The sequence below is a fragment of the Lactuca serriola genome, chromosome 5 (assembly GCF_051521515.1).
Source record: "Lactuca serriola cultivar US96UC23 chromosome 5, Lser_US96UC23_V15, whole genome shotgun sequence".
Classification (NCBI taxonomy): domain Eukaryota; kingdom Viridiplantae; phylum Streptophyta; class Magnoliopsida; order Asterales; family Asteraceae; genus Lactuca; species Lactuca serriola.
The window spans coordinates 267,375,533-267,401,930 of NC_136412.1; the positions used below are offsets into that span (position 1 = coordinate 267,375,533).

At 33.8% G+C, this 26,398-nt stretch overlaps 3 protein-coding genes across 3 annotated transcripts; 2 read left to right on the forward strand and 1 right to left on the reverse strand.

Annotated features, from left to right (window-relative positions):
- The first annotated feature begins 3,763 nt into the window (after window positions 1-3,763).
- LOC145054231 (Acyl-CoA N-acyltransferases (NAT) superfamily protein) lies at window positions 3,764-5,159 on the forward strand. Its single transcript, XM_079002376.1, has 6 exons — window positions 3,764-3,990; window positions 4,065-4,136; window positions 4,381-4,468; window positions 4,557-4,689; window positions 4,782-4,820; window positions 4,969-5,159. Exons 1-6 carry the CDS (start codon window positions 3,816-3,818, stop codon window positions 5,047-5,049), a joined length of 588 nt encoding a protein of 195 aa, XP_078858502.1. The 5' UTR covers window positions 3,764-3,815; the 3' UTR covers window positions 5,050-5,159.
- Window positions 5,160-20,325: 15,166 nt separating this feature from the next.
- LOC145054232 (cytochrome b561 and DOMON domain-containing protein At5g35735-like) lies at window positions 20,326-21,975 on the forward strand. Its single transcript, XM_079002377.1, has 3 exons — window positions 20,326-21,151; window positions 21,256-21,510; window positions 21,590-21,975. Exons 1-3 carry the CDS (start codon window positions 20,534-20,536, stop codon window positions 21,881-21,883), a joined length of 1,167 nt encoding a protein of 388 aa, XP_078858503.1. The 5' UTR covers window positions 20,326-20,533; the 3' UTR covers window positions 21,884-21,975.
- A 20-nt stretch (window positions 21,976-21,995) lies between these two features.
- On the reverse strand, window positions 21,996-24,921 carry LOC145054233 (putative MO25-like protein At5g47540). Its single transcript, XM_079002378.1, has 11 exons — window positions 24,463-24,921; window positions 23,877-24,038; window positions 23,599-23,717; window positions 23,420-23,494; window positions 23,228-23,321; window positions 23,049-23,108; window positions 22,900-22,965; window positions 22,711-22,809; window positions 22,545-22,589; window positions 22,342-22,444; window positions 21,996-22,247 (listed from the first exon to the last, which is right to left on the reverse strand). Exons 1-11 carry the CDS (start codon window positions 24,580-24,582, stop codon window positions 22,135-22,137), a joined length of 1,056 nt encoding a protein of 351 aa, XP_078858504.1. The 5' UTR covers window positions 24,583-24,921; the 3' UTR covers window positions 21,996-22,134.
- Between the last annotated feature and the right edge of the window lie 1,477 nt (window positions 24,922-26,398).

Here is a 26,398-nt window from a genome sequence, read left to right on the forward strand (position 1 = left end):
ATTTAACTTTGAACGCACATTGGGTGCAGAGGCTTCTTTTAAAGATTCTTAAAAATCAGCACTTGTAGCTTTGAAACAGTTCATAAAAAATAACATAGATACCGATTCTTCTGGATCACTTCAACAAGTTCATAGATAGCACCAAATTGATTGGGGAGGCTTCAATACAATCTATCACATAACTTCAAGTACAACTTCACCTTGCTTCTGGGGTTGAAAGAATGAATGTTGGAAATAATCTTCACTTCCAGTTCCTTCGAATGAAAGTTCTTTAATGATCACTGTTGCGCCTTGAAAAGCAATCATGACAAAAAAACAAGGGGGGGGGGGGGATTGTTAGGACTAAATTATGGTTTATTTTAAGTAAAAAGAAAGTTATAAACCAAGGGAGAGATTGTTAGGTCATAAATTGTGGTTTATACTTTGCTTTTCATAAGACATTAGAGTTCTCGGTATAGGACCGAAAACACCATGTTTTGGTGTTGTTTGGACCAAAATCACATGTGATTTTGGTTAGGCTTAATGTTGTTTTGTTTGGGTTTCGGCTTGGGCTTGGTTATTAAGTCTAGGTATAAATAGTGTCATTTGAGCTTTGTAAAGAGTGTGGGACGTTTTGGGGGCTGCCATATGCTTAGAACGTGATTTAGAGAGAAACAATAAAGAACCAAGTGTAGTCAAGAATCTTATGTACCCGACTATTCAATAATAGTGTGCATTGAAGATTAACCATTGTGTTCTTATTCTATATTTTGTCTTGTCAAATTCACTTCATTGAGATTCCGCACCATCAAGTGAATCCGATTGATAAATCGTAACATTTTGGGTTTTACAATTGGTATCAGAGCTTGGATCGGTATCAATCGAATTGGCTAGATATTAAGAGTTTCTTGGATTTCTTCTTAGGGTTTCTTGGTGTTTTTTAATTTATTTTTGACAAAATTTTGGCCATTGTTCTTCATATTTTTGGAGTTTTGATCGAGTTTGGCATTAAAGATATGAAAATCTCGTGTTTTTGGCAAGTTTTGGGTGTTTTTGGTTGAAATTTGCGAGATCCCGGCGGTTGTCCTCGGTCCTCGGTCAAACCTTAGAAGATCTCGAAGCCAGTAGCGATTTTGGTCATCAGGTTCTCGGTTCCGAAGTCCTCGGCCTCGTTCTCGGTTCCGAAGTCCTCGGCCTCGTTGTTTTCAGTCAGCAGTTCTCGGTTTCGTTGGTTTTTCGGTCTACTGTTCTCGGTGTGAGACTTCTTGGTCAGAATTAGAAGCTTTGCGATTTCGGTCTACTGTTCTTGGTGCGAGCCTTCTCGGTTTGGTTGAGAGTCCTCACAATTTCGGTCCAAAACTTTAATTTTTCGGGCCTAAAGTCACGTTTTTGGTCCAAAACCCTCGTTTTCGGTCTAGAAATTTTTGTTTTCGGTCAAGGTTATCTTTTTGGACAAATAGTTTTACTTTCATCTTTGAGTTTCAAGTTTGACTTTTGAATTTCAAATCTGACTTTTGACTTTCAAGTTTTCATGATTGACTTTCACATTTGACTTTGAATTTTGACTTTCAAATTTGACTTTTAAGTTTGACTTTCAAATTTTGACTTTCAAGTTTGACTTTCGATGTTTCAAGTCAAAGGGCATTTTTTTTCTTGGTTTCACAATCACTTCTATTTTTGGTAAGTTATTCTTTTTGGTGAATAATGGGTTCTTCAATCACCAAAGTAAGTGAAAACTCATGCTCTCAGTCTTGTGAAGCTAAAACTAAACATTATCGTGATCAACATATGTTATTAATTAGGGAAATTGAGGACCTTAAATATGAATGATATACTATCAGAAAGGACCAAAAACCATTGAAAGAAAAATTAGAGGCTAAAACTAAGGACTTTAGAAAACTTCAAGAAAAATACAGCATAAAATGTGAACATTATTATTATGCTAAAGAAAAGATTGTCAGTCTAACTGCCGAGCTTGACACGTTGAAAAATAAGTTTCAAAATGTAGATTTTAATTTTAAAAAATTTGATGTGTCAAGTAAGAAAGTTAAGTCCATGATAGAAAACTAATTAAAATTTAAAGATAATCAGAATAAGGGTCTAGGGTATCACAATGTTCCACCTCCCTTCAATATAATTATACCCCGCCCCTTGAAACCAATAAAATAGAGACACCTGCACAATATGGCCAACCCCGGTCACAAATTCAGTTTAGACTAAACAATCTGGCCCAACTAGAAATGTTGAGGTGAACAATTCTGATACTTCTACCTCAAGTGCAGAGCAGGTCACAGTGCATGATGGGCATGAGCAGAACACAAATAATTCTTGTTATGATGATAATGATTCAACTTGGTTAAGACTGAACAAGCTGGCCCAACTAGAAGTGTTGAGGTGAACGATTTTGATACTTCTACTTCAGCACTTCACAGTGCATGATGGGCATGAACGAGAATTATTTGTGTTCTACTCATGCCCATTATGCACTAATAATAACTAATAAATTATTTTAAATAAATTATTAATTAATATATATATATATATATATATATATATATATATATATATATATATAGATATAAGTTATGTAAATTATAATCGTTGATTCAAATGAATATGTGAAATTTATTTTTAAGATAAAGGTGTAGGAAATTTTTTTTATGTAATCAGATATAATTACAAAAAAGAAACGAAATCCATGATTTTAGTATCCATAAATTTAGTGGTCATGTATGTATTAGTGGTTATATATTTAAATTGGAGAATGAGTATAATGACACTTGTTAAAATATTAATTAGGAGAAACAAAAGATTGACAAGAGGCATATTATCAATTAGTGGGTTTTAATAAGTGACACATGACAAAAAAAACTATTCTTTTATTAGAACTAGTTGTGAGACCCATGTATTATATGAGTTAATTTAAAAATAAAAGTTATATATAAAGATGAAAATATTTAAGAACTTTTAATTTATAAGAAAATAAAAAATAATGAATTATTATAACTGAAATGTTTTTTATCTTTTAAATTTAAACAAATAATTTAAATAAATAAACAAAAGAAACTAATAAGTTTTAATTTGGAAATTTTGAAATTAAAAGGTAAGTAAGTTTGTTAATGAAATTGATATATATTTATTACTAAATTTATTGCAATTATTATATTAAAAATATTATATTGAATTTAATAAAATAGGAAAACTTATAAAATGATATATGAAAAAAAATTCAAAATAACTACAAAATAATATTTGACACAAGGTTGCCAAAATCGGGATCCTACGTAGGATCGTTTTTAGGTTTGCAAGATCGGGATCAGGATCCTAAGATTCCACAAAATAAAACATAATTTAATTTATAATTTTTAAACATGAAAAATATTTCATACATTTAATTTTTTATTCAAAAGTTATAAAAACTTCAAAATATTAATCATAAGTTACAACACAAAATTATAAATGATAAATTAGTAAAGAGTAAAAGACATAAAGTTATAAAAATAATTTTCATTTGCAAAACAAAAGATTAAAAAGAAAATAAAAAATTAGAGGAAGGAAAGATAGGATCGGATCTTGATCCTACACAAAATCCAATCATTTTTAGATCCAAACTGATTTTCATATTTAGAATCTTAGTTAAAATGACAAATTAAATGAGGGTTTGAGATAAGATTTTACAATTACGAGACATCTTTTAATACGGCCCAACCGTTTCAGATATGGACTGGTTTCCACGAACGACGAAGCTAAAAAGCCCATGATTATTCGGTTCATAACTTCATATACTCATGGTCTGCGTGTAAGTTACAATTCCGAGAGAAGAAAGGGGGGAAACAATGGAAGTGAGCTTGGAGGGTTCGAAAGCGATATTGGTAGCGTACATGAAGCAACACGTCCTCAAGTACCATCAATGGATGCAAGATCCTGCTCTACTCCAAGCCACCGGGTCGGAGCCCTTGACTCTCGAAGAAGAGTACGAGATGCAGCTTACATGGACTCGAGACCCCCTCAGTACTTCTGCTGTCCCCATTCTATTTTTCTATTTTGATTCTATCGTCATAACTGTAACCCTACTCTTTCTGTAGAACGAACTTTTATCATCTTGGATAAAGATTTGGTTTCTGGAGAATTCGTTCATGGCGATCCTCATGTCGAAGGTCAATTTTACCCTTTACCCTCTTAATTTTTATTTCAAATATTTGTTTATAATCGTTTGAACTCGCTTCCTCATATCAAAATTTTTGATAAAGGGTAAGATTTGTGTATTGCTTGCCGTTGATAATCACTGATCCCTTCAACATTGACTCCGAGTTTTGGAGAAAAAGATCGATAGTTTTGAGTTTCATTAATCAATCGACTTGAGTCTATACTTTGGGGATTGACAATTCTTCTGTTTTGCAGCTATGGTTGGTGATGTGAATATATACATGAATGATTTGGAAGATTCCAATCTGGCTGAGATTGAAATAATGATAGCTGAACCTAAAAGGTATAGGCTCTGTTTTCTTAATCCCATTTAAGCTTGTTGTCTGAATAATTGTTTTGATTTTCTTCCATGTCAATTGTTGCTAGAGAAGCCGTGGCAAAGGACTTGGGATGGAATCCGTTCTGATGATGACAGTTTTTGCCATTGAAAATCATAAAATTAACACCTTTCGTGCCAAAATCGGGGATTCAAATGAAGCTTCTTTGAATATGTTCCGAAAACTGGTTCTTGTCTCCCTTTTGACTAAATACTTATTCTTCCTAATCTTTTCCCTATTCTGAATAAATAAATAAATGCTTCTTTGTTGATTTTGTAGGGCTTCAAGGAAGTCTCTCATAGTTTAATCTTTAAAGAGGTGAGCTTATATTTTCAATGGGAATTATCCAAAGAAACAAGAAAACAAAATTTAAAGAATGGGAAATTAATGTAAATGGAAGATGTTACTTGTGGAAATGATTGTGTGGTGAGTTCTCATCTATCTTTTCTTGATTTTGTGAGTGCAGGTGACTCTAGAGCTACCCATAACTCCAGAAAAGAGTAAGGAACTGATTCAATTTGTTGGGAATATGATTACACATTCATAGGTCTCAATTCACTCTGTTTGTAAGTTTTATGTATTAATTCTTCCTTAAATAGATCACAACTTTAATATCTTTAACTATGAGCAGAAGCTACAGAATGATTAATGCCTTCATTGATAGTTTGGAATAAACACTCCATTTTACTAAAAAAACACCCCAAGTCAAAAGAAACTATTTTTACTTTTATAATTGGGGGAAATGACATAAAAACCCTAACATTTACATATGTTTAATGGTCTTACATCCCTGTTGGCTGTGTTGTGCTGACTGGACCTCTTGGCTGATGTGGCATCCTCTCCAGCAAGGTCTGAGAACCACTCCACCCCTAAGATGTGGTTGCCACATGGCATGGTAACCAACTAAGTGAGCGGTAAGATGATAGATGTTATAAAAAAAATTTAACAAATTTTGAGCTATATTGGTAAAACTACTTAAAATTACTCGACATTGATGCATGTGAATTGTGATACGACATATGAATATGATTACACTAGAAAAGCAATAAAATAAAAGTGAGATTTTGGCGCCTCAAAAAAAATATAAAAAAATCGTTGCCTCACTGAAAAAATTGACATCTTCTGTACACCACGTCGCCTTGGAGGCCACGGGCATTTCTCTTGTCGCTTAACGCCTTGGAGCGCCTCAAACACGTTTTTGAAATCACAACTTCTAGATACACCATCATATAATAATTATCACATACACGTGAAGTAGTAATAGAGCTTTGCTTGATTAAAAAAATTAATGATCACACTAAGCCTGTTGGGCAATCTGGCAATACTTGTGCATCTTGTATATGTGTGAGGTAAGGAACTGTAAAAAGTTGGTATCTCTAGGAAAGAAGAAGAATAAGATGGAATCTATGAAAGAAGTGAAATTTTATAATTGTGACAGACTACAGAGTTACAACTGTCCAATGAGTGTTGAGAGGTTGGCGATCAATTATTGTCGTTCAATAACATCCTTGAACTTCTCAACAGTGCTAATTAGTGAACGTATTCCTGAAAAAGATTTTGGTATTTCTCCCTTGTCTTGCCTAAGATCGCTTGAGATCTTTGATTTAAAGACCCTGGTTATCGGATGCTTAAATAAGCCCATGGCAGAGTGGGGTATGCAGAACTTCCCATCGTCACTTGTTGCAATGCACCTAAAAGGAAAAAATTCAGGAGTGGTTTCATTCAGAGTGGCAGAAGATGCGAGGAATACTACTGCTTCATCATCATTTATTCTTCCAGCATCTCTAGCTTCTCTAACACTTCAAGATTTTATGGATGTGGAATCACTTTCAGATGTCTTGCAACACCTTCCATGCCTTAAATGTCTTGAGATTTGGTCATGGCCGAAGCTTAAAGATACCAACTTTTTACAGTTTTCATCGCGTTGACATCTTGTATATGTGTGATGTAAGGATGAGACATAACTAAAATTTCATTCATTTGTGGATGGGTGTAGCATGATTGAGGTTTTCCGTTCAAAGTTTGAAAATTTTCAATCAAGTCTAGAATTACGGTGTCACATGAACTATATCTTGTTGGTTCTTTGTTCAACTCTCTTTGATTCAACCTAACAAATTTTGACGTGGTTGAATAGTCATGTCTTGTAGGAGTTTGATTTATTGAATTGTTGTTATTTCTTTAAGGTTGGTCATCAATATATATATATATATATATATATATATATATATATATATATATATATATATATATATATATATATATATATATATATATATATATATATATATATAGGGAAAAGTGAATATACCCTTAAGAGTATATAGCTTAGGTACCCAAACACATCATAATATATCGTTTTGTTTGATATATTCATTATAATGTTCTTAAACTTCAACCCTTAACTTGATTTACTTTCAAAATTTTCCAAATTTCACTATTATCTTTCTCTTATATCACCTCTATTTGCCGAACATCTATTAGGCTATTTATATTGTACTTGAAAATGAAAATATGTAAGAGGAAGATAATTGTGTAATTTATAAAAATCATGAAAGTAAATCAAGTTAGAAGTTAAATTATAAGAACATTGGACAATTAGAATGTATTATATGATACAAAACGACGTAGTATAATGAGTATGAGTACCTAAGCTTATATACCCTTAAGGGTATATTCACTTTTCCCATATATATATATATATATATATATATATATATATATATATATATATATATATATATATATATACAACCAAAAAAGGTTAAAAACCGTAAGAATCTCTAACTTTAGATGTTTATAAAGGGTTTAGGGTAACCCTAAACCCTAAACCATTTATAAACACCCTAAACCCTAAACCTTAAATCTTTTATAAACATCTAAAATTAGAGGTTCTTACGAGTTTTTATCGATTGTTTTAATTGATCAAAATATATCTCTTAGCTTTCTTAACATACTTTTTTTGTCTACTGCTCATTGAAGTGTTCTTTAAACATTTCTTATTCACCTTCACAACAAATGTCCTTATTTTCCACAAAAGAAACTCACGGTGCTAAATCAAGCTTTCTCCATGATATATCTATCGAGTCCAATGGAATACATATACCTGCATTGAAATACAATTAATTTATGAATGTTCAACATATAAGTTAAATTTTAAAAATAAGTAGTTAATATACCCATGTGTGTTCAAATAGACTAAGTAAGAGTGATAACATGCAAGCATATCATAAGCCACAATCAAGTTGATGTCGACTCAACCATTGAAGTTCTCCTACTAGTATATTTAAAGCTTCAAAGTACCACAAAACCTAGCAATAATATGACACATCATATGACACATGATGTGTCATGTTCGTGTTTGAGGACAAATCGACTCTTTTCAAAACTTTCATATATCTTTGTAAGCTGACACCTCACAAATTGATCAATAAAACACACAAATTTATATACTAACACATTTATATAAACATTTTTTTTTGCATATAAGTACTTCTTTAGCTTTGCATGTTGTCTCTCAACTTTATTTGTAATTCGTTCTCTAAAGTTGAAATGTTGCGATCAATCTAGAGAAACATTTTCTTATATTTGTTTAGCCAAAATTGATCTAAATAATTTAAAACAACTGGATTTATATAAATGCTATTTATGTACAAAAAATCTTTTTAAAATTCTAAACAATTAGTTACACAATAAGGAGACTTATACCTTGATATCTAATCAAACATTGATCAAAAGTGTTCCTAATTTTTGGTCTACAATATCTACATTGGAGAGTCAACAAGTATATTCCACATTACATGAAAGGAATTCCACTCATCTTTTGGACTTGGTAGTGACTACCTATGACAAAATAATGAACATATTAAAAATCTCTCTATCCGTTACTATAACACATGAGTGCATGCAGTTGGTTACTTTTCAGATGATATATTACTACATTTTTCAGATGACACATTACTACATTACTGAAAATATTAAGAACCATTGTATGACATCTATTAAGTCACAATTTGAGTTTCTCGATGATCAATTGGCAATCGGTGATACACATAAATTTAATGACAATTATTCATATCCTTGGTGAGTGACTATGGTAATCTTAATCTCAATGTCGCATACTCATTCATATTAAAGAATCACAATTGCAGTCCAAAATTCATAGTCGCAATCCAAAATTTAGAAACCTTTCCTCGATTTATGTCTCTATTCTTCGGTCTTCAAAAATCACAATCATCGGCTCTTATCTTATCTTCGACTCTTCTAATTTGCATGAATCTTGATTAAAATTCAACCTGATAGTTTTTTAAAATTACTAAATCAGGTATGTTTTTAGCCTAACATTCTATCTTTTTATTTTTGATTTTATGACTCTAAAAGTAAATTCTAATCGACTAATTTCTAAAGTATTTGTCTCTAATTAAGATATTTACATTTTGAGTCTCGCTTGGTCTTGAGAGGGATGTTCATGTTATATTCAAAATTTAACAATTAGTATGCCTCCAGAAATCAAAAAACGAAAATATATTACAAGATGAAATGAGAAACTACTTTGTTTTAGGGTCTGTTTTTACTAAATTGCATAGGGCCTCTGAAATCTCGGGACCGACTCTGTTTAGAAGATTTTTATACATAAATAACATTTATATGAATCCAGATGTGTTTTAAATTATCTTAATCAAGTTTGGTTAAACAAATATAACGATATGTTTGTCTTGTTTGAATTGATCGCACCATCTCAACTTTGGATAGCGAACTAGGAACATAATTGATAGTCGACATGCAAAGTTAAATAAGTACCTATATTCAAAAACTGTTCCCTGGACAAATTTTTTGATTCTATATTGAGGTCCCAACTTACAACGATATATGAAAGTGTTGAAAAGAAATAATTTTACTTAATACATGAACACATGTTGTGTTTCATTTTATTGCAGGGTTTTGTGGCACTTGAAGCCTTAGATATGATATAGTAGTAGGGAACTTCAATGGTTGAGTCAACATCAACTTGATTATTCAAACTTTGGCGGTAAACTATGCCATAGTTTGTGGCTTACAATTTGCTTGCATGCTTTCAAGTCTCTTTAGTCTATTTGAACACTTACATGGGTATATTCAACAACTATTTTTAAAAACTAATTTATAAATTAACTGTAATTTAATATAGGTGAGTGATAAATGTACTATTGAGGAAGTTTGATTTAGCATGATCATTTTATGTGGAAAATGAGGATTTTATTATGAGTGTGGAGTAGTAGTGTTTAAAGAGCACTTTACTTAGTAGTTAGGAAAAAAAAGTATCTTAAGAAAGCTAAGAGATATATTTCAAGCAAGTAAAACACTCCATAAAGAAACTATAATTCAAAAAAATACATGTATACGACCAACCAACATAAAAAAAAAACAAGGCCATTTTATAAATCAAGCTCCTAAAAGTTGTAGATATTCAACCACATCAAAATATGTTGGTATTGATCTAATAGAATTAAACAAGGAACCGAAAAGACAGCTTATACGTAACTGCAATTGTAGACTTTGAATGAAATTTCGGACTTGAATTAAGAGCCTTACGCTCATGCATTATGGAATGAAATTCCAATAATGTTTTTCCTTACATCACACATGCAATATGTCAAATTGCATATTTTAAGCAATATATGTTAGTCTTGGGTACTGTAAAGATGAGTGGCTCAAATTGTTATACAAGTTATAGAGTGCATACGATGTTTGTTCTAGAGTTTTCACTGATGGAATTGATGAAGTACATACTTTATTGCCTTTATTACATTTGTCTGTGTTGAAAATTAACTGTAAATTAGCTGTATATTAGGCTGTCAATTAGGAGTAAATCAAGGTGTATAATTTCCATGTTTAAATAATTGCCTAGATTAGTGAGATAGGCTCTAGTATAAATTAAGGCCCTGTACTTCTTTATTCCTCATGAAATACAGATTACAATCTTCTTCATGGTATCAGAGACAAATTATTATTCCTGATTCCTGCTGTGTTTCTTTTTCTATTCAGACCTTTCGGTTTTTTGTGTTTCTTACCAGACCCAGTCACCATATACTCCAAATCCTTTCGTCTTTGCTGATAAGATTCGGTTATCGTACTCCTGTTACAGACATTTCTTTTATTCTGTTCTATTAAACAATGTCTAGAACAAACAATATGTTCAATCTTTCTTCCTCTCCAGTTCTCTCTGCTGAAAAATTGACAGGTTCTGATAATTATATGACTTGGTCATCTACTGTGGAGTTGTGGTTTATTAGTCAAGGTCTTGAAGATCACTTGACAAAGCAACTGAACAACATTGATGTCAAAGACCAACCCAAGTGGAAGCAGATTGACGCCTTCCTCTGTAATGCCCTCTGGAATTCTATAGATCGAACGATTGTTGCTCAATACCGATCATATTGCTCTTGCTACGAGGTTTGGCAGAAAGCAAAGAAACTTTACTCGAACGATATCAATCGTTTATACACAGTGGTCTCAAATATGAAGAAAATCATGCAACAAGAATAGGATATGCAAACCTATCTTGGGAACATAGAGACTATCCGACAAGAGTTCAATGAGCTGATGCCATCCTCTACAAATCTCGAATTGCAAGAAGAGCAACGTGGAAAATTCTTTGTGGTTCTTGCACTTGCAGGATTACGTCCAAATCTTGAGTCTGTTCGTAACCAAATCTTAGTTACTCCTGGGATTCTAAATCTTGATAATGTTTTTGAGCAGCTAGTTCGTATTTCAGCACCAACAAACATCACTACTGGTTCTAACATCATTGATTCTGCAATTCTTGTTGCATCTAAGGAGGGAGGCAACCGTGGTCGAGGGAATAGAAACCGGCCCCGATGTAGTCATTACAATAAGATTGGTCATACAATTAATTGATGCTTTCAGCTTAAACCACCTAAGATAGCTAATGTTGCACATGAGGGAACCCCGCCACGCAATGTGTCTATCTCTGCTGCTGATTATGAAGAACTCCTGAAACTACGAGAAGAAAAACAATCTCCTATTGCTTGCATATCTCAATCATCCCCACTGGGTCCTTAGGTGATTGATTCAGGTGCTACTAAACATGTGTCTGGTAACACAAATTTATTCTCTAACATTACATACTCGAATACATTGTCCCATATTACCATGTTTAATGGCTCACAGACTAAAGCTACGGGCATTGGACAAGCCCAACCTGTACCTTCATTATCTCTTGATGTCCTTTTTGTACCCGGTTGTCCATTCAACCTTATTTCTGTTAGTAAACTAGCTAAAACCCCACCATATAAAGTCACATTTTTGGATGATCTGTTTCTTGTACAGGATCGAAACACTGGGATGACGATTGGTGTAGGACGTGAGTACCATGGGCTATATTACCTCACACCACCTTCTTCACCCACATGTATTGCAACTGATTCTCCTGCCATTATTCATCATCGTTTGGGACATCCTAGCCTTTCAAAGTTACAAAATTTGGTACCCAGTCTTGCAAAGTTGTCTTCATTGGAGTGTGAGTCTTGTCACTTGGGAAAGCATACTCGTAATTCATTTCCTAGTCGAGTCAATAAACAGTCTGAATCTCTTTTTGCTTTAGTTCATTCAGATGTGTGGGGTCCTAGTCGTGTTACATCACATTTGGGTTTTAACTATTTTGTCACCTTCATTGATGATTACTCAAGGTGTACTTGGTTATTCTTAATGAAAAATAGATCTGAATTATTTTCTATCTTCAAATCCTTTTGTTCCGAAATTAAAACTCAATTCGATATTCCCATACGTATCCTACGAAGTGACAATGCAAAAGAGTATTTTTCAACTGTTTTTCAATCATTCATGACCTCAGAGGGTATAATTCATCAATCTTCATGTGCACATACCCCACAACAAAATGGAGTGGCTGAACGGAAAATCAGACACCTGATCGAAACAACACGTACTCTCCTTCTTCATAACAATGTTCCGCTGCATTTTTGGGGAGATGCCATTCTCACAGCATGCTACCTAATTAATCGCATGCCTTCTTCGGTGTTAAAAAATCAAATCCCTCATTCTTTATTATTTCCTACTCAACCACTGTTTTCCCTTCCACCTCGTGTCTTTGGTTGCACATGTTTTGTCCATGATCTCACACCCGGAAAAGATAAACTACGCGCAAAATCTCTCAAATGTATCTTCTTGGGTTATTCTCGAACACAAAAAGGTTACTAATGTTTCTCTCCTGATCTTGGACGACATCTCATTTGCGCTGATGTAACCTTCTTTGAAACTACCCCATTCTTCAATAATACCGACCGCAGTAAGGGCTCTCTTGATTTTGTCCGTGAAGATGATCCACAGAACCCACCAAACTTCCACTTTGAGCATCCGATCATAAATCCAATCAATGATTCGTCACCACCCGTGGATCCTATCACAAATACACCGCCACCTTTGCGTACTTACCATCGACGTCGGCCGGCTCAACCGACTGACTCTTCTTCCGATGAACATCCTTCTGAGCACATGGTTTCACCTACAACAGAACCTTTGAGTGAACCTGATGATACTACAAGCCTACCGGACTCACCTCCTACGCCGATCACACCTTCTGTGTTGGATCCTGATCTAGACCGTCCCGTAGCTGAACGGAAAGGTACTCGTTCCACTCGTAATCCTTATCCAATCTATAATTTCTTGAGCTACCATCGTTTATCCCCTTCGTATACTGCCTTTGTATCGTCTTTGTCTTTTGTTTCCACTCCTAAAAATCTAAGGGAGGCTCTTACAGACCCGCGATGGAGACAAGCAATGGTCGATGAGATGAATGCATTGCACTCTACAGGTACGTGGGATTTGGTTCCGCTTCCTCCAGGAAAATCGACAGTCGGTTGTCGTTGGGTTTATACCGTCAAAGTCAATCCTGATGGAAATATAGACCGGTTAAAAGCACGGTTGGTTGCTAAAGGCTATACGCAAGTTTATGGGCTTGATTATAGTGACACGTTCTCACCAGTTGCTAAAATGACTTCAATACGGATTTTTCTTTCCATGGTTGCGATTCATCAATGGCCTCTCTACCAGTTGGACATAAAAAATGCTTTCTTACATGGGGAGTTGCAAGAAGAAGTTTATATGGAGCAACCTCCTGGGTTTGTTGCTCAGGGGGAGTCTAAATTGGTATGTTGACTGAGGCGTTCTCTCTATGGGCTTAAACAATCCCCACGAGCATGGTTTGGTCTCTTTAGCTCGGTCCTTCAAAATTTTGGTATGAAGTGGAGCGAGACTGATCATTCTGTCTTCTATCGTTGCTCCTCTAACCATTGCATATATTTGGTTGTTTATGTTGAAGACATCGTGATTACCGGAAATGATCAGGATGGAATTCAGAAGCTCAAGCAACATCTATTCCAGCACTTTGAGACAAAAGATTTGGGAAAACTCAAGTACTTCTGGGGAATAGAAGTGGCACAATCCCAACAGGGTGTCTTTATCTCCCAACGAAAGTATGCATTGGATATTTTGAAAGAAACCGGCATGACCGATTGCAAACCTGTAGACAATCCAATGGATCCGAATGTCAAGCTGCTTCCAGATCAAGGGGAGCCTTTATCAGATCCAAGCAAATACCGAAGGCTTATTGGCAAACTTAACTACCTCACGGTAACACGTCCTGATATAACGTTCCCAATGAGTGTCCTTAGCCAATTCCTGAGTACGCCATGTGACAGCCACTGGAATGCAGCCGTCCAGGTTTTGAGATACATTAAGAAAACTCCGGGAAAGGGCCTATTATATGAGAACAAAGGAAACACTCAAGTAGTAAGCTATACAGATGCTAATGGTGCAAGTTGTCCATTTGAAAGACGCTCAACCACAGGGTATTGCGTTTTTATTGGGGGTAATCTTGTTTCATGGAAAAGCAAGAAACAGTCTGTGGTTGCTTTATCAACTGCCGAAGCCGAATATCGAGCCATGGCAAAAGCAACATGTGAGCTTATATGGATGAAGCATTTCCTTGAAGAGTTGAAACTTATAAAGGTTCAACAGATGCAATTGATATGAGACAATCAAGCTGCTCTTCATATTGCATCAAATCCGGTCTTTCATGAACGAACCAAGCACATAGAGATTGACTGCCATTTCATTCGACAGAAAATTCTTTCAGGGGAGATTGCTACAAGTTTTGTCAAGTCAAATGATCAACTAGCAGACATATTCACAAAGTCTCTCACAGGGCCAAGGATTAATTATATTTGTAACAAGCTTGGAACATACAATTTGTACGCTCCAGCTTGAGGGGGAGTGTTGAAAATTAACTGTAAATTAGCTGTATATTAGGCTGTCAATTAGGAGTAAATCGAGGTGTATAATTTCCATGTTTAAATAATTGCCTAGATTAGTGAGATAGGCTCTAGTATAAATTAAGGCCCTATACTTCTTTATTCCTCATGAAATACAGATTACAATCTTCTTCAGTCTGCACGAGAGTGCAACACTTGATGGTTATGCCTTAACATGTATCTTGATCGCCAACATGATTCGTGTAATCCTTACTTATTTAATCAAACGAGAATCCATAGTTTCCTTTCCCCTCTATAAAGGTCTTGAAACATTTATGTACCATCGGATTATTACAGTTTCACATGTATATGATAATCATTATGTGATGGTAAAGTTAGAAGAAGGTTGTCCATTGCCTACCAATTCCACTTATTGAATACACCACAAAGCCCCATGTGCAGCCGGTTGAAAAACCATATATATCTCAAGTTTGAAATTTTATAGACACCTGAAACTTTGTAATCATTAAATATCTTTATAACTATAGAAGATTATTAATGGATATTATTTTTTGCCACTAGTTTTTGTGTTTATGTTGTCATTTTTGTTTAATAATAAAAAGGTAAGTGTTAATTAAAAATAATAATTACTTAACTATTAAGGGTATTTTTAGTCTTTATTTAAGTAGTAGGAGGTGTTTTTTTTTATTTTATTAAACGGGATGTTTTTTAGTAATAATAAAATTAAAACTAGTTTTATTAATATTTTTGACTATAACTGTTTTTTTTTTTAAATAAAATTTGGTGTTTATTAGCCATTCTCGTGATTGTATATTATGTTTGACATATGTTACTACTTACTATTCAAAGGACAAGATACTAATAAACATACAAATAAAAACTGTGCAATCTCCTATGATATGTAATGTAGGTATATTACATTAGGGGTGGTGAAAAAAAAAACCTCATTTGGGGGTTTGAATTTTCATATTTTCGGTAGAAAAGAAAATTAAACATAGTTAAATAGTCTATCAATTAAGGTTATCAATCAAAATTAATTAATTAAACTTTATGACTAATATAACATAAAATTTCCTATTTCATTTTATTTTATCATAGATTTTAATTTATTTAAAATATAACAACTGTTTTATATTTTTCATATTTTCAAAAGACATAGTTAAAATACAGATCTTTAAAATTTAAGTAACGGTTTATATTTTACCACACTTTCATCCGATGGGCCTTGGGATGGGTTTGATGTGTTCCTCATAGTGTGGTTTATCGGTTTATATTCTATAAAAAAAATTGAACATGAAACACTTATGGATGTAAATGCACAAGATTGATCCCAAATGTAAGTCTCCACAAATCAAGTTGGTAACATTGTTGATATGATGGTTGCTAGTGTATTGATTAAATGGTCTTTAGCTCAATGGTTAGCATAATTTCTCCATGTAGATTAAATGACTTCATATTTATTTAGTAAAATAATATATAAAAGGAGTAAACCAAATGTTCGAATTTGAAGCTGCCATTGGGAAAGTGTGATATCACAAACTAAAAATTGTCACAATAATGAATTTAGCATGACGTTTCCATTGATTATAGTTCTACTCACATGCTAAAAAATACTTTGGCTGCTCCGTATGTTTATTTAATACAATTTCTTGTAGAAAGTTAATGTTTAGTAGAATCTTTTTTATTTTTCTTTTGCAAGAATTGACTCGGTGTTGTATCATGTATGTAAAGGTTTTAGCCATCGAAGGAGTACAAGTTGTTGGTCTTTATGAATTGGAACATTCCTATTCCTAACGAGTAAGGAGTGCTTGCTTGGTCTATGTGACTCGATTTTTCTAAAAGGCCTTGATTTGTTAACTTGGTCTTCTTTTAAATACGACACCCATATTATTATATCTCTAATTGACACTTTGATCTATGTGACCCACTTTTAATTATGTTTTTTTTTTCTTTTAATTTATCATTTAAATCCACTAGTTTTTTTTTTAATTGGGCTGCATTTCCATTCCAATAATTGACGTTATATATGTTTTTTTCCCACGTTATTTTTATTAATTTTATTAAAGAAAACAAATATATTAATTTAAATAATATACCATCATTTTTATGAAATATTTATGAAGCTCGTTCATCTAATTTATTTTTTAAGCACTTATAACATTTAAAAAAATACAAAAGTACTTATAAATAGCATCAAATAAAATCAATATAATATAATACACAAAATTAAAGTAAATACTACTAAATGTAGAATAAAAAATACTAAAATTTAATGTAGAATAAAAAATACTAAAATTTTAAAGGTTAAATATGTTTAGGAAAACGAAATGGGACATTATTGAATAAAATGAGTTGATTGTATAAAATGTAAAACTAAAAAAATACACGCACATATAATAGAATAAAAGTTAATATTATTAACAAAAAATAATCACTCCAATGGTAAAAAAAATATTTAAGGTGTTGTTTGTTTTTTCGAAAAGAAAATTTATAAAGTCTGTGGACCATCTCTGCAATCATCTATAGCAAAAGAGAGAGAACACACGACTGCAGCCTATAATAAGAAACATGTTTGTTTTTTAACATCTGTAAACGGCTGCAGTAAACTGAAATTTAAATAAACTAATTTTATAACTGAAAATATAAAAGAAGCTAACAGTTTTATTTTAGAAAAAAACTAATTTTAAAAAACATAAAAAAAGATAATAATAAAAAAAAATTAAGAAGTATTGCAAACAATGTTTACAAAATTCGTAAAAAATTACACATATTAAAAAAGATGCAACTGAAACTGAAAATATTATTAACAGAAACGGTAAAAAAAGTTAAAAAAAATCAAAGTTTTTTTTTTTTTTAATAAATCAAGTTCAAAAAATTTGTGGAAACTATAAAAGGAAATTGTATCAAATCCGTAAATAAAAGTTTAAAAAAATAAAAGTTAAAAAAAATAATAATAAGTTATACCAAAATTCTAAAAAAACACTTGGAAAAATGAAAGCTGAAGAGGTTTGAAAAGACAAGTCAAGTGTTGCGCCACACAGCACAAGTGCAGAGGTTTTGTAGTCTGAAGCCTTCCAAAAAATAAACTGCTACGAAAAGGAAGTGTTGTACATGTGCTGCGTCGCGCAACAAAAAGTGGTTTGAAGATGTTTTTTTAAAGAAAACAAGCAACATCTTATTGGTTTGATTTTTAATATTTGACCTCTAAACAAATCTTAGATATATTTTAAGTTAATGGTTTTCAACATATAAGTTGAATATATCCTCTATAGTACAGCCCACCTGAAGTTATTTATATTAAAATGTAATATGACCAACTTTTATATGGAAAATACTCCACGGGCTATAAAACAAGTAAAGAAATTAAAATTGAATCTTAAGAAAATCGAGCATGAAGTTGTATCTAAGATTCATATTTCCCTTTGAAAACTTTGTGATAAAAAGGTTGAAAGGTGCCATTATCTTTACTGCAACCGCACTTTACTCTAATTAAACAATTGAAACCACATGCGCATAATTAATTAGTTGACTTATGATATATAGAGTATTGGTTGAATACTTGAATTAGTTCTTAATTGATTAAACTAAATAATGTTTCCCAATAATGTGTAATCATAGTAACATGGTAAGAATAAAATTCCTAACATATTCAATTGGTCCACCAATTTGACAATAACGCCAAAAAAAATTTATTTATTTTTTGTTTTTTTGTTTTTTTTTTCTTTGGGGGGGGGGGGGGGGGGTTGAACCATATCTTTTGGAGTAAATTACACGAATGGTTCTTATGGTTTGGGGTAATTTATGTGTTTGGTCCCTAACTTATTTTTTTAACTTGGGTGGTCCATATTATTTGTTTTTGTTACGCACTTGGTCCTTACTGTTTGTTTTCGTTACACGTTTGGTCCCTGTCTTACCTAAAAAGACTATTATTTAAATAGAGAAAAATATTGGGGTAGGTAAGGTAAGGTGAAAGGGGTGAGATTGTGGGTGTGTTTATTTAAATAATTTAAAAAATCAAGGGAAAAATAGTCTTTTTAGGTAATACAGAGACCAAGTACGTAATAAAAACAAACAGTAGGGACCTTCCAGGTTAAAAAAATAAGTTAGCGACCAAACGCACAAATTACCGTAAATCGTGGGGACCATTCGTGTAATTTACTCTATTTTTTGTTCTATGTAGATCCATCCTTGCGTTAAGAATGATTTGACTAGATGCATATTTTGAATGAATCTATCATTTAGTAGTGGTGATTTGTTTTACGGTAAAAACTCGACTCACTTGCCACACAATCTTAAACGTGGCTCGTTCACCTATGAAATCTCAATAGCTCATTAGTAGTTTTATATATAGAACTTGTTTGAATTTCATTATACAAACTTGTTATATATGAGTTTAAACAAGTTGTTGTTTAACGCATACATATTACTGGAAGGAACTATGGCAAAAACAAAATAACCTAAATTTTAATCCCTATGCCATGAAGCTAGTAAACCAAAGTAGCTAGAACTCATGACACTTGGATAAATCGTAGTCCCAAAATGCAGTATTGAACTATTGAAGTGATTGTCCGAAATCTAGGGGTGTTCAAAACCGGATATCCGAAAATTCGGATAGTTGATTTTTGATATCCGAATCCGTATCCGAAAATTCGGATATCCGAATTTCGGATACGGATTCTGATATTAAACCGGATATCCGAATTTCATTAGTTATAAACCACATCCGAACATCCGATCCGTAAAATCACCGCAACTCTTAAAATTAATAATAGCAACTATGTTAAATCTTGCGACATAGATGGATATCGATAGCAACAAATAAATATATGTAGCATTTACTAAATAGTTTTTGATTATAAGCCAACGAACCTGGATTATAACAAACAAATATATAACGATTGTAAAAGGAAAGGTTTGCAATAAAAGTTTGGAAAGAATGGTCACGAAAAAGTTAAAAATGGTGGGGAACATTAGTCCATTAAGCATGTCAATGTTTCTAATTTCTCATTTTAAAATATTAAAAAATAAAGAAAAAATATTTTTTTCGGATATCGGATATCCGAAATATCCGAAACTTTATAAATTCACTATCCGTATCCGAATCCGAAAAATCGGATATCCGAAATTCGGATATCCGAAAATCCGGATATCCAAAATTTCGGATAATTTCAGACCAGATTTTCGGATTTTCAGATCGGATATTTCGGATGCGGATATTTTTGAACACCCCTACCGAAATCCAATATATAAAAGGACCACAAGTTACAAATCGCATTAGCGAAGTGGGTTACCCGATAAAAAAAACGGGGCCAAAATAGCATTATGAGTTTTGTTTTTGTTAAAATAAAACATCTTAACTTTTAATCCCAACTTATTTTATACTGTATGTTTTTATTCTCGGTCACGAAAGGAAGGCAGCCACGCGTATTCCACGCCCTCTTGGTATTTTATATTTCCCTTATTTCATATTTATTTATTTAATTATCAAAACCCATGCTTACACACATGCATTAAATTTGAGAATCAAAATTTTTTTCTTCATTTCTCAACCTCACTACGAAACTTTCCGATCAAGAACTGGTCAAGTCAACCCATTTCTCCGATCTATCTCTCTAGTCTCTCTATATATATACACCATACAACTTCATCACTTCCATCAACTACATTTACACACACATCGATTTCAAAGACTTGATTTTCATCTCTTTTATCGATTGATCTTCAATACCCATCATAAAACTTCAAATGGGTAAATCATTTCATTTTCACCCAATTTTTTGCATTTTAATTGCGATTTTAACCACATCATATGCTCAAGATTGCAACACGTACACCTTCTCAAACAACAATGTGTACGCCACGTGTGTCTCTTTACCTGTTTTGAACTCACAACTCCACTGGAACTACCACCCGACGAACGCCACCGTCGACGTGGCTTACCGGCAAACCGGAGTCTCCACATCACAATGGGCAGCTTGGGCACTCAACGTTGACGGGTCGGGTATGGTTGGAGCACAAGCACTTGTTGCTTTAATATCCTCAAACGGGTCGGTTCAAGCTTACACCTCGTCAGTTACGGGTTACGCAACGGGTCTACAACCCAGTGGGTTGAGTTTTGGGGTGCCCAGGATCACGGCGGAGATGGTGAACGGCGATGTGGTGATTTACGCGACTTTGGTGTTGCCTGGTGGGAGGACGAGTTTTAACCAGGTCTGGCAGGTGGGTCCCGTCAACGGAGGATCTCCGGCACCTCATCGGATGGGTTCTGATAATGCTAATTTACTTGGAAGAGTTGATTTCTCTACTGGTGAAACTAGCGCCGACGGCGGAAACGTCGGTGGTTCACGGCAGCGCCGGAGAAACGTAAGTTTCTTATATTTACTCGATGAAACTTTTTCCTTTTTTTTTTTGGTCGAGAATCGAGATCTCAATTCTGGATTTGGTTTTGACATTTAACAATGTGACAGACTCATGGAGTGTTGAACGCTGTAAGTTGGGGAGTAATGATGCCGATGGGAGCCATGGCTGCGAGATATCTGAAAGTCTTCAAGTCGGCTAACCCAGCCTGGTTCTACATCCACGTCACCTGTCAAGCTTCCGCTTATATCGTCGGAGTAGCCGGATGGGCCACCGGATTGAAACTCGGCAGTGACTCCGTCGGAATCGAATACAACACTCACCGCAACATCGGAATCGCACTTTTTGCCCTAGGAACCCTTCAGGTATGCCAAAATCGATCACATTTTTCATAGTTCTTGTCGATCTTGTGTAAAATTGAAACTGATCTTAACAAATTTTCAGGCGTTTGCTCTGCTTTTGAGGCCAAAACCAGAGAACAAATACAGATTTTACTGGAACATCTACCACCATGCCACCGGATACACCGTGATCATTTTAAGCATCGTTAATGTGTTCAAAGGGTTGGATATTTTGGACCCTGAGAAGAAATGGAAGAAGGCCTACATAGGCATACTCATCTCTTTGGGTGTAGAAACACTTATTTTCGAAGCTTATACATGGTTTGTCGTTTTGAAGAGAAAACAAGACGACGACAAAATCGGACACGTAAGCAATGGCTACACTCAGTCAGCATAGAGGTTTTCGGAATTTTTTTTTCTTACATTTTTCGTTTTCATGATTTATATGTAATTCTTTTGGTGGTATATACTATTATATATTTGTTACTATTTGATGACACATACTAGAATTGGTCTAGAAAAAGGATTTAGCATGATAATATCTCATGAAACAAAATGAAAAAACCTAAAAACAAATGCCTTCATATGACAGTAAAAATAAATATGTAAGGCATTTTTCTACTTGAATTAAAAAAAGGAAAAAAAAAATTAACATGAGATTTCTTCACATTGCTTTAAAGTGGAGCATGGAATGCCTTTCAGCTCAAGGGTAGCGATTTCCTTCACCACTTCAGCTTTGTCTGATTCAAATTGGGCATCGGCTGTAACACAACAGAATATGAAAAAATGGATTTTTACTTTTTAAGCATATAATCTTAAAAATTATCAGAAACACGAATAATAATTTTATTTTACCTTTTTCGAGACTAAAATCACTGAAAAACCGGATGAGTTTGCTTCTGTTTGCAATCAGCACATTGACAATCTCTGGTGGCTTTTTCTGGTTAGCAGGAAACAGCTATTCCAAAAAACAAAAACATATTTTTAGAAAATAAATATTTGTATAGGAATTAAAAATTGAATATTTGTTGTATATATATATTATATATGTTTAATACCTTGAACACATGGAAGGCTTCTACCTGTATGGTCTTGTTTGAATCCTGCAGTGGAATAGGAATAAAAAAGGTCAAACATTGTAAAAGTGTATATAAAAATATATATAATATAATTTTAAATATATAAAGGAATGGGAGTGGCACATAATAATTAATAAATAAATACCCTAAGAAGATTCATGAGAATTCTCATGTTGTCCAATGAGCAAACATATCGAACCATTACAGGGGTATTTGATCGATCCAGTAACATTGCTCCTAGCAGCTATAAAACATTTTTGCAGATTCTCAGTTTTCAATTTAAGAGAATGAAATAAATTAATAAATATTAATATAGAAATAAGCAATAAATAACCTTCACAGCATTTCGTCTGGTAATGTAGTTGGGAGATTGCAGCAATGAGTTGTACTCCTGGAAGAACTGCATCAAAAAGGTACAATTAACAAATATTTTACCAAAATTTTATAATAAATAAAACTGTGCTCAATGTAATAAACATTTACCCAATCATAGTTTTTGGAAAGAAATTCTGCAACAGTTGACTTATGCCTGGTCAATAGCTCCTGCAATTAAGTAAAAAAAAAAAACTTCTTCATTTTATCAAAGTGTCACTCCTTTCATTACTATAGCCTTTTATAAACTTTCAAGAACTTAATACATGAAGGGGGTCATGATACTTAACTCTAAAAGTTGATGCTGCATCTGATGCGATGTCAAAACTTGGATCTTGTATGGACTTGAAGAACTTTTTAATGTGATCCGATTCCAAGATATATCTGTGAAAACAACAATTATATTTCATAACAAAATATATTAGCAAGATGACAATAATTAAAAAAAAAAAAAAAAAAGGATTCTTGTCTAAGAAGCTTACTTTGCAGAAACTTGATGCCGAATACATTCTCTTAAGATTGCACCATATGATAGAGCGAGCTCTGAGTCGTCAGTTCTAAACATGAAACATAATTGTAGGTTAAAAGACGAAAATAGCCTCTTCATATTTTATATTGAACAAATATATAGAATGTGTAAGAGAGGGATTAAATTAATTACCCTGGTAGCAGCATATCCAGAACATATGTATTGTGCTCCAAATATTCAGAGGCAATACATCTTCCATTGGGACGTTGTCTCTGCAGATTTGCTAACACATGTGTAACATCTTGACGAGTCTGCATGATACCAAACTCATTGCTATTTACAGCATGCAAAAGAGAGATAAGATAAGAATTGAACAGCATTAGAATTAGATACTTTAAGGATACATCCAATCTCCTTGTTCTTACAGTAAAGAATTAAAGATGGTTTGTGAATATGATAAACAAACATACCCCAGGGTCCAAATTAGGAAGGGAAGCTAGTAGCTTGCGCAATGTATCTTCTCTGAAAAACTCCTGTGTCAGCTTTGCACATGGCTCTTCTGCTGGTTCTGACCGATCACTTCCATAAAGTATTGTCCTCATTTCAAGAATCACTTTTCTTAGTTCAGAAATCTGCACCATCAGTAAGAATTTAACACATTAAAAATGGCTGTTGATCAACAAATGTGTCAACCAGAAAGCTGATACTATCAAATCATAATTTTCTTTGTTTTTTTGCAAAAAGACATGCATGTAATGTAACGTAATGCATAACCGAATGTAAGCATCTCACGACAACCAAAAATCCGTTTCACCCAGAGATATAACCCTACGTTTGCATATTATGCAGATATTCAGCCCTTTGTAATATGTTTAGGTATCTTACTGTTGTCGCCAAATACTCAGATTGAATAGAATTTCACATGAATCGGAAAATTAGCGAAAACAAAAGAACTATTTTACGTTGATAACGGGGAACGGAGGTACCAATTCCGATACTAGAAGTTTGTAGATAGAAACATATATATGGATTAGAATACGGGAGATTGAATAAAACCTTCTCGCGGCGCTTGCTCTGACGAACATCGGGATTTGGGGCGGTGTAGGGTAGGAGGTTACGGAGGTGATGAACGAGCTCCACAGGGGTACGAGGCTTTGATTTGAATAGCCCCTTCATTGGTTCGGAACAACCAGAGTCCCTGCTTTCTCCGGCGAGATGAATAATAGGTTAGGAATTTTGGGTATTTAGGGTTTTGGAATCGAAATAGGATGAGGAATGGGAAGAAAGAATTGTATCGTCGATTGATATCAACCTTTGATTAACGAACATTATCGAATATAATCTGAGAATGAAATATGGAAATGGGAATTTGTGAGTGAATTTAGGGTTCGGATATGCTTGAATTTTATGTGTATATCCATCGAGGAGTTTGATGGTGGTAGTAACTGCCAGTTATTCCCAGATTTAGCGGGAAAGACTCCTAACACCTATCAAATCCTCCAACTTCCTTGTTGCACGTGACCTTTCCGATTGCACGTGCAATCATCCATCTAGCAAAGGATATTCACGGTACATAACACTTTTTATTTAAAAAAATGGCAAGGAAGACTTAGAGTAGAGATATTGTTGTCAGGGAGAGAGAAGAGCCAAAGAGTCAACAAACTTTGAGATGATCGGGTTGGGCTAAGGTTACTAGGAAAATAAAAACAGCAAGGAAGACTTTGAGTTGAGATAATGTTGTGATGGAGAGACATGAGTCGTAGAGTTGTCGGACTTTCAGATGATCGGGGTTGGACTACGGTTAGCAGCAGGAGAAAAAAACAGCAAGGAAGAGTTCGAGTAGAGATAATGAAGGGGAGATTGATGGAATACCAACCAACTTTTTTGTTGCCAACATCTCGGAGAATTGTAGTGCAACGAATATGTGATAGATCTTTCAGAAACTTGGATGTATGGTTGATATGTATGTGGCTTAAAACTAGCACCATCTACTTATCCGCTTTGGTTTTGTAAGATTTATACGGGTGCACAACAGAACAGAAACCAGAAAGGGAGTTGAATAATACTTGGATACAAGGGCATAAACGATGGCGAACATTTATCAGTTTAGGAGAAAAAAAAAACTATTGATCAATTATTGGAACAATGAATAGAGGATGAAAACTGGTGAAGTAAAAAAGAGAGCGGATGTATTTCAAACATGACTTATGTCTTTGAAAAAGGGTTCTAAATCATATGTTGATGTTGTAAACGGAGTACAACCAAAGAGCACCATGTATATGGTTAATAAGCAGAAAAAGTTTGACCTTATTAATCTTGATTCCATAACTCCAAAATCCTATTCATGGTTGGTAGGATGTATAGTTGGCGAAGCGAAAGACGTATATATTTTGTCCATTTTCTTTGGAATCTTTAGTTCTTTTGGTCTTGTTGACGACTCGATAAATATATACGGGGATTGAATGTTCTACTAGCACTACTAGAATATAGGTCTTTAATGACACGCAAATCGTGACACGCAGTGATTTACGATACGCAAAATCGTGTGTCCTAAAAATAATATCATCTCTTCTAAAATTTGAAGGATTTAGGACACACATTTTTGCGTGCCCTTAAAATTAGTGTCAAAACAAAAAAAATAAAAATAAAAACATGGAGGGCACTCAGCATAAAAGGCGTGTCGTCTAGGGTGAGCATTTGGACCGAACCGGACCAGACCGATTATCGAGAATATTGTGGACCGTAGACTGAACCGGATGAGTCGTGTCCGTGTCCGAGTCCAGTTCCGGATCCGGGTTTTCCGGTTCTTGGACCCGTTTGGACCGGTACAACTTTAATTGCATAAAGTACAAGTCGTTAAAATAATTTTTTGGGTTTGATAGAACTCGTTAAAGCGAATATGTTATTAAGTTTGATACGATACAACGTGTAAAAATGATTATGTTTCCGTTTCATGCATAACTAACATACCTTGATGTTAGAATATTATAAC

Excerpts from the sequence above, each read along its gene's own strand:
- LOC145054233 (XM_079002378.1), bottom strand. The coding sequence starts at position 24,582 with ATGAAGGGGCTATTCAAATCAAAGCCTCGTACCCCTGTGGAGCTCGTT. Across the intron at positions 23,718-23,876 it reads TTCCTAATTTGGACCCTGGG|ACTCGTCAAGATGTTACACA; the intron begins GTATGTTTGTTT and ends GGTATCATGCAG. Across the intron at positions 23,495-23,598 it reads CTGGATATGCTGCTACCAGG|AACTGACGACTCAGAGCTCG; the intron begins GTAATTAATTTA and ends TTTCATGTTTAG.
- LOC145054232 (XM_079002377.1), top strand. The coding sequence starts at position 20,534 with ATGGGTAAATCATTTCATTTTCACCCAATTTTTTGCATTTTAATTGCG. Across the intron at positions 21,152-21,255 it reads CACGGCAGCGCCGGAGAAAC|ACTCATGGAGTGTTGAACGC; the intron begins GTAAGTTTCTTA and ends ACAATGTGACAG. Across the intron at positions 21,511-21,589 it reads TTGCCCTAGGAACCCTTCAG|GCGTTTGCTCTGCTTTTGAG; the intron begins GTATGCCAAAAT and ends ACAAATTTTCAG.
- LOC145054231 (XM_079002376.1), top strand. The coding sequence starts at position 3,816 with ATGGAAGTGAGCTTGGAGGGTTCGAAAGCGATATTGGTAGCGTACATG. Across the intron at positions 4,469-4,556 it reads ATGATAGCTGAACCTAAAAG|CCGTGGCAAAGGACTTGGGA; the intron begins GTATAGGCTCTG and ends TTGCTAGAGAAG. Across the intron at positions 4,690-4,781 it reads TGAATATGTTCCGAAAACTG|GGCTTCAAGGAAGTCTCTCA; the intron begins GTTCTTGTCTCC and ends TTGATTTTGTAG.